The sequence below is a fragment of the Cucumis sativus genome, chromosome 1 (genome assembly GCF_000004075.3).
Source record: "Cucumis sativus cultivar 9930 chromosome 1, Cucumber_9930_V3, whole genome shotgun sequence".
NCBI classification, from domain to species: Eukaryota; Viridiplantae; Streptophyta; class Magnoliopsida; order Cucurbitales; family Cucurbitaceae; genus Cucumis; species Cucumis sativus.
In genome coordinates this window covers 3,002,535-3,019,206 of record NC_026655.2, presented here as the reverse complement: position 1 = coordinate 3,019,206, position 16,672 = coordinate 3,002,535, and the positions used below count along the sequence as shown (strand labels likewise).

Genomic DNA, 16,672 nt, shown 5'->3' with positions numbered 1-16,672 from the left:
TACATAAAATTAAATTCTAACTAAAAGAACTATTTATGAAATTTTGTCAATTATTGTTGGGGCAAATAAATATATATATAAACTTGAATATGCTAACAAGTTAATTATACCTCGACTGAAAACAATAACTTGATATATAAGATTTAGACCAAATGTAAATCATATGATATAACAAGAATTGAATATGAGAATAATCAAAGACTTAGAATAACCTTAAAATATAGTTGTGATAGACTTCTGATTAGTGACGTCCTAAAGACAATTATTCACTCTATAACTAATCGAATGTGACAGAACTTTTGCATACTTGGTCTAAACTCAACTCAACTCAACACCAAAGGAATGAGAGAAAGAAAGAAGGAGAATACTTCTCAATTTGGAATGAGATGCTACAAATGAAGAATCAAGTGGTTTTTCGACTTAATAACTCTTCAAATGTAAAATAAAATTGAATAAGTACAAAGTTAAAATATTTATCAAATTAATTCAATTTAGTTGTTATTTGACTGAAATCAAAGATAACTCGTTCAAGTCAGAGAAACTACCTGAATTTGTATCACTCTCATTTGAGTTTTCAATTCAATATGAAAATTTCTAAACAATGAATTTAAACTATATTTGACAAAGAAACTATAGAAATCATTATTATTTAAAGTTTCATTTGGTGGGCAACCTCAATCTCCATTTTTTTTTTTTTGAAACTCTCCGAGTACTAATTAATAAAATTAAAAAAAATTAATAAAATTCGATGGTGTTGGTATTATGACTCACAAACGCTCTTCTTCGTTCCATTTCACCATTGTCATAACTGTTAGCGTTCCTCCGTCTCCATTAAAGCCCACGCAGACTGCTCCAATCAATCTTCTTTGCATAATATTATGTTACAGATACTCTCCTAGCGCACCGCAAAAACCTACCCATCTCTCTTCGCGGTATGTCCCTTTCTTTTTCTTCACTTTTCTGTCCACCTGGTAGATCTGCGTTTTTCACTTCCATTTTTCTACAGATCTTGTTCACTGTATTCTTCAATTACTTTTGCTTCTTTTTTCTTTCTGCTCATTTTTCAATTCTGCTGCTTCATGCTTTCTTGTTTCTAATTCATTATAATGAATGAATTACGCCACGCCCGAATTTGGTGATGCTTGATCAATTTCTATTTGTTCTGCTAGCACCGTCATGTTTCTTCGTAGTTTATTCCCCTACTCTTTTTTTTTTTTTTTTGACGGTGGTGAGTGGAATTGTAGAATCCAGATCGTGGCAAGACTCGACACTGAGCAGCCTGAAAATGAGTGACAGCCAGAAGTTCCAGCTCGGGACTATCGGGGCATTGAGTTTGTCGGTGGTTTCGTCTGTCTCGATTGTCATATGCAACAAGGCACTTATTAGCACACTCGGTTTCACATTCGGTGAGTTTCTTCGCTAAATATATATTCAATTTAGTCTCTAAACCCTTAATTTCTTGCATTTATTTCGACAAGTATCCGTGAGCAATATTGACGTATCTATTCCCCTCCCAACTGAGGGACGAACGTTTAACCTTTCTAAGAATTGGTTTCTGGATCTATATAAGAATTATAGGCTTGGATATCTCACATAAAATTTTCATTGATCTTAAGATTTGCCACCAGAGCTTGGATTTGGTAGACTTAGATCTATTCTTGACTGAACATTTCAAGCACAGAGAAGTTTTACTTGCGCTTCCTGCCACCGCAATCCATTACGAGACTTTAATGAACTTCTATTCTATGTAAATCCATGTAGTATTCACTTTTATCCTCTGTTAAAAAGATGTTTTGAAAAGATCAAATTTATCCATACACAATTTAAGCTTTTAGGTCATTAGACAATTTAACATCATACCTAGTCACGAAGCCTTGTTTTAAATCCTCATGTTCTTTACTTTTAGTTTCCTATTAATTATTGATTTCTAAGATCAACTGTACCGCAGTTTGTATACGAAACTACATGTGAGGAGGAGTGTAAAAGATTGAGTAGAGAAATCGTAATTTTTCCATACCTATATCTTGTTAATAAAATAAACTTAGTGCAGACCTTTCAGCCTATGAGCTTACTCTCTTAAATTTTTTGTCTGATTATAACATTAATAATTTCAGTTCAAAAGGATCTAGCATTCACGTTATCTACTTGTCACATTATCAACTTATCACATGCCTCCAGAAAAATTGCAACCTTTTGAAACTAGATCAGTTTACAGGTCTTGTAATTTTACCAAGAGAAGAGTGCCTTTCCCTTTCCATCTATTTATTTACGCCAAACTATGAGCATAAGCTACCTGTTGATACATGGCTCTTTATCCTTTGTATGTGAACTCTTTCATTAATGGAACTTGGATGATGCACAGCCACTACATTGACAAGCTGGCATCTGCTTGTTACATTTTGTTCCCTTCATGTGGCACTATTGATGAAACTATTTGAACATAAGCCTTTTGACGCGAGAGCTGTAATGGGATTTGGAATACTAAATGGAATCTCAATTGGGCTTCTAAATCTTAGCTTGGGCTTCAACTCTGTTGGCTTCTACCAGGTAAAATCACATTTATGAGCAGAATGTGTAATCCATTATATGGCATCATAGTTTATCCTCTTTTTCTAAGATGCAATGTTAAGTCTCAAAGTTTCAAACCTTGAGCAATAAATGTGCTCTCTTTGAGCTTGCTCTTACTCATATAACATTAGTGATTTTATTTTCTCATGAATTATTTTTTAATTATAAAATCAAGTGTTGATTTATTTTTATCTCCCAAATCTTTGAATAAAGAGTATATTGACTGATATACCAGATGACGAAACTGGCAATCATCCCCTGTACTGTTCTTTTGGAGACCCTTTTCTTCAGGAAAATGTTCAGGTGAGTCTAATAACTGTTGGAACTTTCATGTACAAAGCGACTTTTTTCCAATTTTTAAGCAAGAGACCTTTGCTTCCATTCAGTTTTGTTCTTATGATTTTGTACCAAGATTTTTACATGAATATCTATAGTGTGTTATGAGAAATGGGTTAGTGGTAATTTGTCATCATCAGGTGTGTTTTCTCACACCTTTCTTGTTACTATTTTAGATGAAATTAGAACTTAGTTTATAATGATTTTGTTAGGATTTTTGTATGACCTGTACTGAGGCACAAAATAGCTCATTACAAAATGCCGTTGATTTGGATATCTTAATTCAACAAAAGCGTGATTCCTAACTTAAATGGAACCCTCAACATCAAAATAAATATGGAAATCTTCCTTGGTAACTGTTAGGCATCCCTCTACTCAGAAATACCCAACAAGATATGAAGACAGGGGGAATATACTCTCTGTTCGCTATATATATTGCAAAGAACATTACAATACAGCCTCAAGTCTCTGAACAAGATTACAATATAACGTCCAGCAAGTTTGAGAGTGCTGATTCCTCTCCTTGAGCTCCAAGTTTCACCCTAGAAATCCAAACGAACCAAGAGGCTCCAACACGCCTACATAAACCTCTCCAGCACAATGGTTCTCTCCTGCCAAAATAACAAACACCATGATCCCATGTTCCCTTTTACTTAAAGGAATTGCCCTTCTTGCCCTTCCTCTCATAAGTATGGATGATAGGGGGACCTCATGGCTAACAGTAACTTTCTTCGTTTGACTACCTAGAAAATTTTCCATAAACTAACTTAAATATTATAAAACTCCAATTAGACTCATTAGTCATTGGTTACCAAGCACTCCACTTCGCAGGCTATAGTAGCCTTGGACTTTGGACGCACAAGCATTTTACTCATACTAATCATATTGTGGCACAGAATATTTCTAAATCTTAAGCTAGAAGGATGTTGATTTGAATATCCTACTTAGGTATGCCTAATTCCTAACTCAACTTTAACTTTTGGTATCACTTCAAATACGAAACTCTTTCCTAGTAACTTGCTCCGTTTGCCCCTGGTCAAAGGTGACTCTGATTACCCTGGAAAAATGGCCTTGGGGGATCTACAGGGCTACTCACACTTGAAATAGATCTCTCATGGTCTTTATACCAACCCAATCTTGATGAAAAAAGCAAAAACGTGGGCAACTACATCAAAAACCTCTATCTCTTTATATTAGAACCTATAAATAGGAGTGGGACCTACTGAAACTGGGTTGAGCACCAAGTCAGACTCTTACCCGAGGGTTCTTCTCTTTCTTCTTCCACTCTGACTTCCAGTTGTGACAAGCGTTTTTCTCATACTGATGTCTGTTTAACAAATGCTCCCTAGTTGGCCTTTTAGTGCTTCACAGTTGTATGACTGTTCTAGGTGCCCCGCCTTGTTCTTTTGCAGCATTCTCACTATTTTGGATTTGTTCGTTTGTGTTATAACTTGTAAGATTATTTAGATAGATATCTCTGTTGTATTCACTATCCAACTTCTGTTATATCCACTTTCTTTGTATTAAAGCTCTTGTTTCCTATGATATACAAGAAACAATGACAGCTTGAAATGTAGGAACTAGAGATTTCATACGCTTGCGGGTCTTCTGTTCTTTTTCTTGATATTTGAATAATAAATAAGCCATTTTGACAATATGAGCACTTAACAGGCATGATATTCACATGTTTCTGGTTAATGTAGCTAATGGAATTGTCAGGGACCTAAATGATCTACTTTTCTTCAAAAGGATATATGAGAATATGAAAAACTCGGTAACTTTTTCTTGGCTTAGAAATAATAGACTTACATAATCATTTTCTAATCAATGGCCATATCGAAGTCTTGATCCTACCTTGAACACTTTAATCTTAGAGTTGTTCAGAAAACTTGAAAGGCCAACGCAATCTGTCAACTTAGTTAGGAGCTTGGGTAAAATTGGACTGATATGAATTCATAAATAAAAACATACATTTTACTAAAGAGTGAACTATTTCTATATTTCTTCACGTGGGGCATATTTTATTCCTTCTTTTTCTCTTTGCTAAATTTCCAAACTAGTGAATTAGAAATTGGGACAATTGCAGATTTGACAAACTAACACAAAATAATAGCAAATCTTGCATAATCTCAAGTCTTTGTAAATATGGCATAATCTTATTAGTCACAGCCCTAGACCCATCACTAACTAAGGTCTAGGAGTGCAATCTATCAATGACTGAGGTATATCACTAATAGACTTCTCTGATAAGCCTGTCAGTAATCATGGTGTATCACGAATAGATCTATTACTAAAAAGGTGTTTGGGGCATTAAGTTGGTTATTATAGTTAATGATTAACTTCTAGCTCGCACAACACTAGATAAGCCCACCATAATACGTCTCGATTTGAAGGTGTCTTTTTGGCTCACCCGAGGTAAGGAAATCCATAGGCTAAGATTGTTTATGTTTCCACTCTCTTCTCAAAGATGGAATATAAATGATATTCAGCTTTTGTTTTCTATCTATGATTGTTGCATTCTCATTTGGTATAGATTTATCATTGATATACCATATCAATAGAATTAAAAATGGTGTATTGGTGATATAAAGTTGTTTTCGGTTCATGATTATTTGCATGCTCATTTATTATAGGGTCTATGAATTGATTTATCATATCAATACATATAAAAAAATATAAATTTGTGGTATCTAACTTTTGTTTTCTGGCGATGATTGTTTATGTACTCTATTATTAGGTCTATCCTAGATAATGTCATATCAATAAATTAAAAAAATGTATATTAGTAATAAATTCAATAATTATTTGGTTGATTCCTACAAAAAAAAAGAAAAAAGAAAAAAGAAAATAAAAAGAAATGCAGGCTTAATCACTATTAGGTATACCGTTAATAATTATATCAATAAAATTAAAAAATGTATAGAGTAAAATTTCACTTAGTTTTATACAAATTATTTTTAGCATGCTTATTTGATATCTCTATATCAATAACAATAAGGTATAAATTATTATTAGTTTTATACCTTATCAATAGAAAATAAATTAGTATGTATAAGTGACATTTAACTTTCATGTGATAGCTAACATGCATATTTATAATTAGTTCTTTAATATATCATCAATAGTATTATAAGTGTATCTTGATGATATTTGACCATTTAGTGATTATTTGCATGTTCATTCCATCCATTATTTATGTACCATATCAATAGGTTAAAATTAGTTTATTAGTAATACTTAATCTCAATAACGAAAATACTGATAACAAAATAATGGTAAATTATTTATTGCAATGTCTCACTAATATACCGTTTTATGTTTTTTGATAATAGATTTGTATCACACATTTATGATAGACATATAAACAATTAAGCATACAGGCCCAATAAACAAGAAAATACCAAAATTAGCATAGTTCTACTGCTATAAAGGATATTTTATAGTATTACATATAAAAATAGGCAAAATAAGTTTCTGAATGTACTTAATTTGCATACATATTCTTTTGCTTTGTGCATGTTTTCTGAACTAAACAACTCAAACAGCTTGTATAAGCTGATCCAATCATTACAAGGGGAAGTTGGATTAAGTCTAGAAGTTAACTGGAATTATTTGATGTAACTAAAGTACTTACAAGTCTGGTCTATTATAAAGTTAAGTTAGCTTTATTTTCTTTTTAAAAGTTAGTCTTAGTTGACCAGCTATTGGTTAGTGCTTGCAAGTGTTTTGACCATTGGGTTGAGCCTATATAAGGCTCCCCTTCTTCGATTTGATATAATAATTGAGAAGTATTCTTTCAAGATTGTCTTCAAGAATCAGTTACACCAAATTTTGGTATCAGAGCAAACCTTGACAAAGAGACTCATGGCTGGAAGAAACACCACCAACTCGAACAAAAGGAAGAATGCAGAGATTCAACCTGAGGACCCGGAAATTTTCTCGCCAAGACCTTCAACTGTCGATTGTTGGCCATCAAAGAAACTGTGGAGGAGATCAACACTCAAGTAGTGGATCTACAACTCACAGTAGATCGTATTGCTCGCCAATTGGAAGCTTTCTGGCAAGAAGAAGCCGCTGGCAACAAAGAGGAAGAAAACTCATGCAAAATGCCAGATGAAGAAATCAGAGGGTTGTTGATGATTCAGAATCGGACAGAGAAGGGGAGCCTTATATAGGCTCAACCAACTGTTAAAACACTTACAAGTACTAACCAGTATCCAGTCAACTAAGGCAAAGTTTTTTTTTTAAAAAAAAAGAACTAAAGCTAACTTCTTTATAATAGACCAGACCTGTAACTACTGTAGTTACATCATTATTTACTTGTAACTTGAATTATTCAAGTGCTTAGGCAAAGTTGCAATTATTGGTTATAGGTTCAATACGCATTGTGTTGGTTTATAATCCCTTCAGTAATCTCCTTTGGATTGGAGTTTCTTTCTTTCCCCTCACAATTTCATATTGCCAATGAAATTGCTTCTTATCTAAAAAAAACAACTAAATAAAAGAGGAACCTCAAGTTGTAACATATCAGTGATGTGCTTTGGTTTTTCAGCATATTCACATCTGCATCAATAATGTAGTGTAATTAGATCACTCCTCTTGAGGACTGAAGGTATTTATTCAGGATTTAGGGTTGAGATTTGGTATTCCCCAATGTCTTTGCCTTGTTCCTTGATATATATTCTATCTTCTTCCTCTGTGAAGCATCATCTTATGCTGTAATGATTAAGCTGAGAATGGAAAATGTGTACAAATGAGATTGTGTTGCTTAAAGAAATTGTCAGGATTCAAGAATTGAATGAGGGCCCTGCCCAGACAGAGGAAGATGAAGACAGAACTACTGTGGCGCTGCTCCAGTAGAAATTTTATTCAACACTATGTATAATGGGAAAGCTCTAGCCTCTAACATGTGCTACCAACTTGCTCCACTGTCATATTTTGTGAAATCACGAGGATCATACCCAATATATTCTTACCACTCTTCTGGAACCATTTTATGCAATTAATTTGTAAAGTACACGGTTATTTCTTTAAAAATTCTCTAACTTTCAGTAAAATTTTAGAGGCTAGAGCTTAATCATACTGGTTTCCTGATGAAAACTATGAAAGCAGGATAAAGTTGGAAATGTTGTTTGACTGGATTCTAGAAACAACCTAGGGTGGTGGGAGCAAGGAATGAAATTGTAAAGTCTAGGGAGTTATGAAGTCTCTAATCCACAGTGTAAGGAGTTAATAAAGTATAAAACTGATGTTTTCTAGTTGTGAGCCCACAAACTCCTTAAACCAAACAAGAAATGGAGTTCTACTTCACTCCAACTCCTTGGGCCAAACTCCTCAAAAAAAATATTTCTCATCCAGAAACTTTTGGTAACTTCACTTTACCTCAAGATAGGATTCTGTTACTTATTCCTCCAATTTTTACCTCTTTCTAATGGTTTTCTCCCTCAAATAAGCAAAGAAAGCTTGTAATGGAAGGAACAACAGTAGAGAGTAGGGTACTTCAAGGACACTGCTGACAAAAGGACAAATGTTAAATGAAGAAAAAGGACTGATGGATTCAATTAAAATCTCCATTTAGTTTACTTAAAAGAAGGTTTCACATTCAGCTTCGAAGGGTTTGTACGTAAAAGTTTCTCCAAACTATTCGTTCTAGTTTTCTTGAACTACTGCATAGGCGCTGGACAGATTTAATGGGACCAGTAAATAAACCATGTTAATGCCAAGATAACCCACTTAGACGGATCCCAAGTATTGATGTATTGTGTGACTTCTACAATAATTTCAGCTATATATATATTTTTTTTAAGGTTTCATACAACTTAGGGGTGGGGGAATTGAACCTGAGACCTCTTGTCTTCAGGTACATACAGGTGCTAATTGAGTTAAGTTCATATTGACATTTCATCTAAATTCTATAGGTTGGTCAAATTGTGAGTGCTTTAAATGATGATGTTTTTAGTTTTGAATTATATTTTATCAGATGGGTGGTTTAGCTGCAAATGTATACGTATTTGGTTGTTATTAACCTGTCCTGTCTAAATATACTCCCTGGCAGTATATTCACATTTATACTACTGTTGCAGTAAAAGTATCCAGTTTTCACTCATGATCCTCCTCCTGGGTGTTGGGATTGCAACTGTGACGGATCTACAATTAAATGCTCTGGGATCTTTCTTGTCTCTGCTCGCAGTTCTTACCACATGTGTTGCACAGATTGTATCCTAAGCTGAGTTACTTTTACTCTTGTTTGAATGCCTTTTGATGAGTGGCTTTCATGTTCGGGCTCAAGCATGTCTTGCTGGAAGCATTGATTTAATTTGCATTCTTTCTCGTCCTCGCGATCGATTATTTAGTTGCAGAGTGGAGAGAGTGTCTTTCACAAGGCCAGCAGACCTATTTGTTTAACCAGTTATTTGTTGTTTGATTTATTGTTTATTGTTATTAGCAAGCATATGATTTAGTTGCTAGCATCTTTTTAGATCTTGCCGAGCTTATTTTTTTCCTGCACTTCTCCCTTTCTGTTTAAGACCTTGACCAGTTAAACGTAGATGACAAACACCATTCAGAAGAAGTTCAAAGTTTCTTCAACACAACTTCTGTACCAGTCTTGTCCTTATCAGGCATTAACTCTGTTCATCGCAGGCCCATTTCTGGATTGGTGTCTAACTGATCTAAATGTTTTTGCTTTCAAATACACTCCTCAAGTGCTGGTGAGATTTGAATAACTGAGCTCCCTACTGATCCCTATCTTCTTCTCACTTCCTAACTAAATATATTAATTCTGACATAAATTGTTTTTGTGCTTCTGTGTACAGTTCTTTATTGTACTATCCTGCCTTATTTCTGTCTCAGTCAACTTCAGTACGTTTCTAGTTATTGGAAAAACTTCTGCAGTTACGTATCAGGTCCTAGGACATCTAAAAACATGTTTAGTATTGGCCTTTGGGTATGTGCTGCTTCACGATCCATTTAGCTGGCGGAACATTTTAGGAATCTTGGTTGCCATAGTTGGAATGGTTCTCTATTCCTATTATTGCACCCTTGAGAGCCAACAGAAATCTAATGAAGTATCCTCAGCACAGCTATCCCAGGTACCATTTAGTAGTTCTGCAATTGACCGACATGTTATCTCTTGCTCTTTCGCCATGGAACTGAAACAGTCTACATGTTATTTGTAGGCGAAGGAAAATGAATCCGATCCCCTAATAAGTGTTGAAAATGGAGCGGCAATCTTAGGGGACAGTGTGGGGCCTAAAGCTCCAGCGTGGAGTTCAAACAAGGACCTGCATGCATAAGGGGTTCGCCGTCTTTGCTGACGAATTTTGTTGTTAGCCCAAATCGGTGGGTCAAGTTATACCCCAGCAATGAAGAGATTGCTGGCAAGACCACCTTCTTATGCTGATTGCTGTGTATCAAGAGTGCGACACCTATTGAAGTATAAAAATTAGAGAGGTAGAGGAAACTCTTTCTCCTTTAGCAGATGAATATTGTTAAAGTAATGATTCTGTCTGATTATTTGATGCATATCAAATATTTGAACATCCGAGAACATACACTGTTTTACAACATCTTGGAAACAATATTTCATAAATTTCAAATTTTGGTAATTATAGCTATATTAGTTCCTTATTTGTCAATGCTCGATCCGGATGCCCCCACCAAATGAGGCAAGGAAAGGTGAATTGCCACTAATTTGCAAAAACCACTCCTAAACTATGGTTGGCAGTTGCTATTGAGTTTAGTTGTAAAAATTGGACTTCAAAACATTATGGAAATTAGAACTCTCAAACCCGTACAACTTTTTAAAAGTAAGCTTTCAAACTTCCAAACTTATAGAAATTTGAACTTTGAGCATTTAATTTTTTGAAAATTAAATAAAAATAAATTTCACAATTTTGTTCAACTAATTAAAGATGATGAATCCGAAGCAGAGTTCCGAAGAAGCAAAATTTTCATTTCTATAATGGCATTATCCTTCAATTGAAGAACGATCCAACACATTCTCATTTTTCAGTGCAAAAACAGAACGCATTCTCATTTCTGAGTGCAAAAGACAAAAAGTAGAGGGAACTTAGTTGGTTATTTTGAAAACATGGGGCCAAAAACTAGATTCCAAAAAGTCGTTTATGAACCGTAATTATGGTGTAGAATTTGACCATTTTCTTGAAAGTTAAACTTGGGGCTATTGGTCTCACGTGCTCCCCAAAGCTTCCATCTCGAGGCCTATCATCTATATGAAAGTTTGTCTTCATTCATTTTTCCTTGGCTCTTCTCTATTTTGATTGAGGGTAACTTTGGAATCAGGGTAATTTTAATTGAAATCTTGCGAATTCCGACCTTTTAGTTGGAAAACTCCTTGCGTATGTGTGAGAGATTATCGACAATGGCGCTTCGAATTCTAGGCAGGAAAAACCTAATTCCAACAATTTCTGGAGGGTTAGGGTCTGGACATCTCCGCGGCCTGCAGACCTTCTCCTTGCCCGACCTTCCTTACGACTATGGCGCTCTTGAGCCCGTCATCAACGCCGAAATTATGCAGCTTCATCATCAGAAGCATCATCAAGCCTACATCACCAACTACAACAAGGCTCTTGAGCAACTTCACGAGGCCATCAACAAAGGCCACACCTCCACCGTAGTCAAATTGCAGAGTGCCATCAAATTCAATGGCGGAGGTTTTCTTTTATTTATGAACTTCTTTTGATTTTCAGACTTCCATATGAGTTATTCTTTCTCATTTGTATAATACATCAAATCAGATCGAGTCACTCAATTGGGAAATCGTTCGACGCTCGTTGAGTAGATTAAAAGATATGTGTTTGTGTGTGTGTGTGTATATATATATCATTTCTCAACTGGTTAACTGATCCTTTTCTTTTTAAGGTCACATTAATCATTCGATTTTTTGGAATAATCTGGCCCCAATTCATGTAAGTTTCAATCCTTACGACTCTGATTCGAAGAGGTTTCAGTCTATCCATTCTCTTCTTTAATATATTTGCAGGAAGGGGGTGGTGAGCCTCCAAAGGGATCTCTAGGATGGGCAATCGACTCTGAGTTCGGTTCTCTTGAAGCCTTGATTCAGAGAGTCAATGCAGAAGGTACTGCTTTACAGGGCTCTGGATGGGTGGTATGTTCTCCTCCTATTTATTTGCTTTTTTCTTTTCTTTTGTCTGCCCCTTAATATACAGAAGACGTTTAACTGAAGCTTTTTCGAGTTCTTTCTAGTGGCTTGCTCTGAATAAAGAACTGAAGAAGCTATCTGTTGAAACCACGGCCAATCAGGTATATCTCCAAGTTTATTTGCTTAAAAGCCATATCCATGTTCCTTAAGTTGTATTTAGTTGCCCAATTATTTCGCCTTACTCTACCTTGTTATTATTGTCATGGGTGTTGTGGGATAAGAGGAATAGTAGGATGTTTATGGTGGTTGAGAGGAATGTTAGAGAAATTTGGTCTCTGGTTCGTTTTCATGTTCAAAGATCTTTTGTAATTATTCAATTGACATGATTTTGCATAGATGGAGTTCTTTTTTTTTTTTTGTAGAGAGTCCTCCTTTTTTGAGGGTTTGGTTTTTGTATGCTTCTGTATTCTTCCATTTTTGTTCAATGAAAGTTTTTTTGTATCATACATACACGTATAATTGGCATGTAGAATTTTGGGTAAAATGCACTTTTAGTCTCTGGAAATTGAGGATAGTGTTTATTTGGTTCCTAAAATTTAAAAATGAACACTTTAGTTCCCAAGGTTTAGAAAATTAGAAGTGGAAAAATGACATGGCATATTGAATTGACAATGTCAAATAAGCTGACATTCTTTTACTTATTTATTGTTATTATTTTTAGTTACACTTGAATTTTCTACTTTCTATTTTTTGCCTTCTCTCTCTGTTTGAGAAATTTCCCTGTCTCTTTCTATTTCTCTCCTCCCTTCTTCTTTTCTCACTCCCCTCTATCTCTCTAAAACCAAGGTTTTTGTAGAAACTTTCTCACAAAGCAAAAATCACATTCAATTTGTAAAATGAACCCTTTTTTTTTCAGATTTGAAATTCTTGAAACAACCATTGTAGCTTCATATTTTGATAGAGCTTGTGCTTCTCCCTCAAATTCAAATGTCATGTTCATGGAGCATAAATTACTAATTTAGTTTTATTATAGAGCTTGTGCTTCTCACTCACCCCTTAAACGTACCCACTTGTATGAATGACCCAACTTGAACAATATTCAAGAAGATATAGGCAACTGGGTGATTGTGCATTGGGCGGAAGAAATCTAAGAAGATGTGAGCAAAATGGGCAACGAAATCGTAGAAGAAGATGTGGGAAACTGACTTAGGGTTCTTCCTAAAATAAAAATAGAAAAAAGGAAAAGAAAACTTAGGGTTCATCAACATTTTACAAATTAGAAGTGAGCTTTGCTTTCTATGAACTATGAAGGTTTCTGAAAAAAAAAAAAAAAAAAACCGTGGTTTTAGAGAGATGGTGGGGAGTGAAGAAGAGAAGGGATGAGAAAGCAAAAAATAATAATAGTAATAGAAAGTAGAAAATTTCACTGCCTAGTTCAATAATAATAAAACAAAAAATAGTAATTAATGTCACCTCGATGAAAATTTACCAATTCAATATGCCTTGTCGATTATTTGTTAGTCTAACTCACGGTAAAATTAATTTATGGATCATTTAGAAGTATTTATGGACCAAATAGGCACTAACATCAAATCTAGGAGAACAAAAGTGCATTTTGAATTATATTTATAAGTGATTGAAATTTGCAAGTCATGTGGGTGATGCAACTCTTTTCAGGATCCACTTGTGACAAAAGGATCTGCTTTAGTGCCTCTGCTTGGGATTGATGTTTGGGAACATGCATATTATTTGCAGGTAAATGTTTTCCATTTTCAACCCATTGGGAGTATGATTTGCTTTTGCTTTTTCCGAGTGTCTATCTGGATAAGATCATGTAGTGCGGTTGGGTTACCTGGTAATGATCCATGATGTGGGTGGGAGTTTGGTGATAATGCTAAAGATGCATGCACATATTGATAAGCTACAGTGTGATATACGTTCTTACTTGGCCTGCAGCCATTAGATGATTATTTTGCTGTTTGCTTAGTGTTTTGAACATTTTCATGGTGTAGTACAAAAATGTCAGACCAGACTATCTGAAGAACATTTGGAAGGTTATAAATTGGAAATATGCTGGCGACATTTTTGCAAAAGAAGCTCCCCTGGTTGAGAGTCGTTAAGAGCCCCTTGGGGCTCTTTGTTGAGTCTTCTGTAACCTCAGTTTGTACTGGTGAACGTTGAATAATAAGCATCCTTGTACGCATGGATGTTCAAGCCTTGTAATGAGATGAAATGTATCTTTGTTCCAAGTACTCTGTTTGAGAAGATGATGAATGCGTGAGACCACGAGAGTTACCTTTTTCCAGTTATATCGTTTTCAGTTCATGTTTCTTTTAGGGGTGGAAACGGTTCAGTTTCCAAAACCGAACCAAACTGATTTATTGGTTCAAAACGAACTGAACCGTAGTAATGTGGTTCGGCTTGGTTTCCGGACTGTGTGTGCAAAGTTTGGAAGATAAGTATGAAAGTGAAACTATAATTGGTATTCATCTCAATAGATGGTAGAGATGGTAGAGACAAGGGAAGGGAAGGCGACAGAATCCTTGGGGGAGTATGTATGACTCGGTCATTTTGTTAAGTCTTACACTATGGCCATCAGGCCCCAAGGAGGTTTGGGAAAAGGGAGGAGAAAGAGGAGTTCAGTGCTGCTGTTCGTAAAGATAAAAATGTGTATTGCCTCTTCCCTTCCCACAGTTCACACCATCAATCAAGATAACATATTTATTCCATTATTGTTGCATCCAAACTTCCATCACCTTCCTGCACTCGAACACAAACGCATATACCTATTGACATTAATCTGTCAATGCCAACCCCCTTGCATTGCCTTTTCATCAAACCAACTTCTTTCCTCTTCATTCTTCTCTCCTTTTCTCATCCTCGCTTAATCTGGGCCCAATCTTGAATTCTCATTTTCAGCATTTCTTGTTCCTCATTATTCTACATAATAATATTTGCTTAATCTCGGCACTTAGATAATGTTTTCTTCTTCTCTTACTTAACCAAATCTTCTAATTTCTCTTTTCTCCTACATTTTAGGTAAAAAAAAGGGGGATATTTTGAGAAATGTTAAAGCATTTTTTAAAATAAACATATTTACTTGTGAGGCAGAATTTGTTGTTGTAGATTCGTGTGTTTAACGTGCAATTTGGCTAAAGAATCTGTTCGGGAGAAATAGAATGTTGCAAGAGGATGCAATAGTAAATATTTCTTTAACAAAAAATCTACTGTTCCATGTTGTAGCAAGCACATTGATACAAAATTTCACTTTGTTATATGTTGTCTTTCAGGAAAGGGGATTCTAGTTTCTAGATAAGTGATAGATATTGGTTAAGAGTTAATTAAGTAGGTTAATGTAAGAGAATTTTAGTAGAGTTTCATGGATTGATAAAATATGGGGGTTAATATGCATAGGTTTCATTATTTAAGTTTGAGAGTTATACGAACCCAGGAGAATTCTATAAATATTTTAATTAAGTAGGTGTATGGAGAATTAATCCAACATACTCTAATAAGTTAATTTCATATAAACGAGCAGGAAAAACCTAAGGAACCTATAAATCATAGGCTCCATCAATCCAAGATTAACCAGCTAAACCTTTTTAAATCAAGCTAATCAACGTTCATTAACTAACGGGTCATTTCACTAAAGTCTTGTAGTTGCACTCCTTTCACTATAGATATATATTTTTTCCATCTGATATAACCATGATTAGTAAGTTAATTCTTCACAAGTTGTACGTAATCTCAACGGGGTCGGTCAAAGCACCGTTTTACCCTCAAGGTTACATCTTGCTCCTTAAGTATCACTGATCCACTATTGAACAATGAGTTTAACGTCTAACTTTATAAACTGAATCTCTCTTGAGCCAATAAGAGGGTATCGAGGCCCTTGTTCAAGACTTGGATCCAATCCTTAAAGAAACAACCTATCTACTAACTAGAGATATTCGTTTAACCCGCAGGACTCTCCTCGAAAGTGGAAAATATTTTCCATAAGGAACCCGACACTACAAGAAATAGGGTCTTCCTCGCCGCAGCCACACGTCAAGGAAAGCACGTTGGGGATACTTTCCTCGACGCAGATCACGTCAACGACAGAGAAATGTTCGTCGACGCAGATCACGTCAACGATAGAGAAATGTTTGTCAACGTAGGTTGGGAAAGGCTTTCCCGACGTGAGAAGTGCGTCGGGAAAGGCTTTTAATATTATTTTTTTGTTTAGCTAATTTATTATTAATTCTATTATATTTCTTTTGTCTTTATGTAATTATTGTTTTAGTTAATTTACCTAAACACAGACATGACAAAATTTATAGCAAATTATGAAAATGAAAATATTTTAATTAATTACAAACAATATACACGAAATATGTTCAATACAAAAATAATTACATTAATAAAAAAAAAAACCGAAAGCTATATTATGCTCTAGTGCTCTAGCTACGGACGTCAAACCTACAAATGACATAAAAGTAAAGTAGAATATCACATATGCAAAATTAAACAAATTAAATATTGAAAAGTACATACCTCAAGTGATCATGGACCTTTCTATGCCTGACTCATTTCCTCGATCATCTTCTTCATCTCCTCCATTTGTTGATCTCACTCCTCCTCCCTCAGGCAGTGTTCTGCAATCAT

At 35.0% G+C, this 16,672-nt stretch overlaps 2 protein-coding genes across 3 annotated transcripts; both read left to right on the top strand.

The window, feature by feature from the left end:
- Positions 1-769: 769 nt before the first annotated feature.
- LOC101207400 (UDP-xylose transporter 3) lies at positions 770-10,533 on the top strand. Of its 2 annotated transcripts, none has more exons than XM_004137321.3 (8): positions 770-932; positions 1,245-1,406; positions 2,363-2,547; positions 2,804-2,871; positions 8,988-9,120; positions 9,453-9,614; positions 9,720-9,995; positions 10,083-10,529. In XM_004137321.3, the coding sequence occupies exons 2-8, from the start codon at positions 1,286-1,288 to the stop codon at positions 10,197-10,199; spliced, it is 1,062 nt and encodes a 353-aa protein (XP_004137369.1). In that variant the 5' UTR covers positions 770-932; positions 1,245-1,285; the 3' UTR covers positions 10,200-10,529. The 2 variants fall into 2 exon arrangements, with proteins under 2 accessions (XP_004137369.1, XP_031745129.1); XM_031889269.1 differs by having other exon boundaries at positions 773-932; positions 1,252-1,406; positions 10,083-10,533.
- A 558-nt stretch (positions 10,534-11,091) lies between these two features.
- LOC101207896 (superoxide dismutase [Mn], mitochondrial) lies at positions 11,092-14,337 on the top strand. The gene is made up of 6 exons (XM_011651081.2): positions 11,092-11,579; positions 11,788-11,834; positions 11,909-12,034; positions 12,133-12,189; positions 13,706-13,783; positions 14,041-14,337. The coding sequence occupies exons 1-6, from the start codon at positions 11,267-11,269 to the stop codon at positions 14,146-14,148; spliced, it is 729 nt and encodes a 242-aa protein (XP_011649383.1). The 5' UTR covers positions 11,092-11,266; the 3' UTR covers positions 14,149-14,337.
- Positions 14,338-16,672: the final 2,335 nt, after the last annotated feature.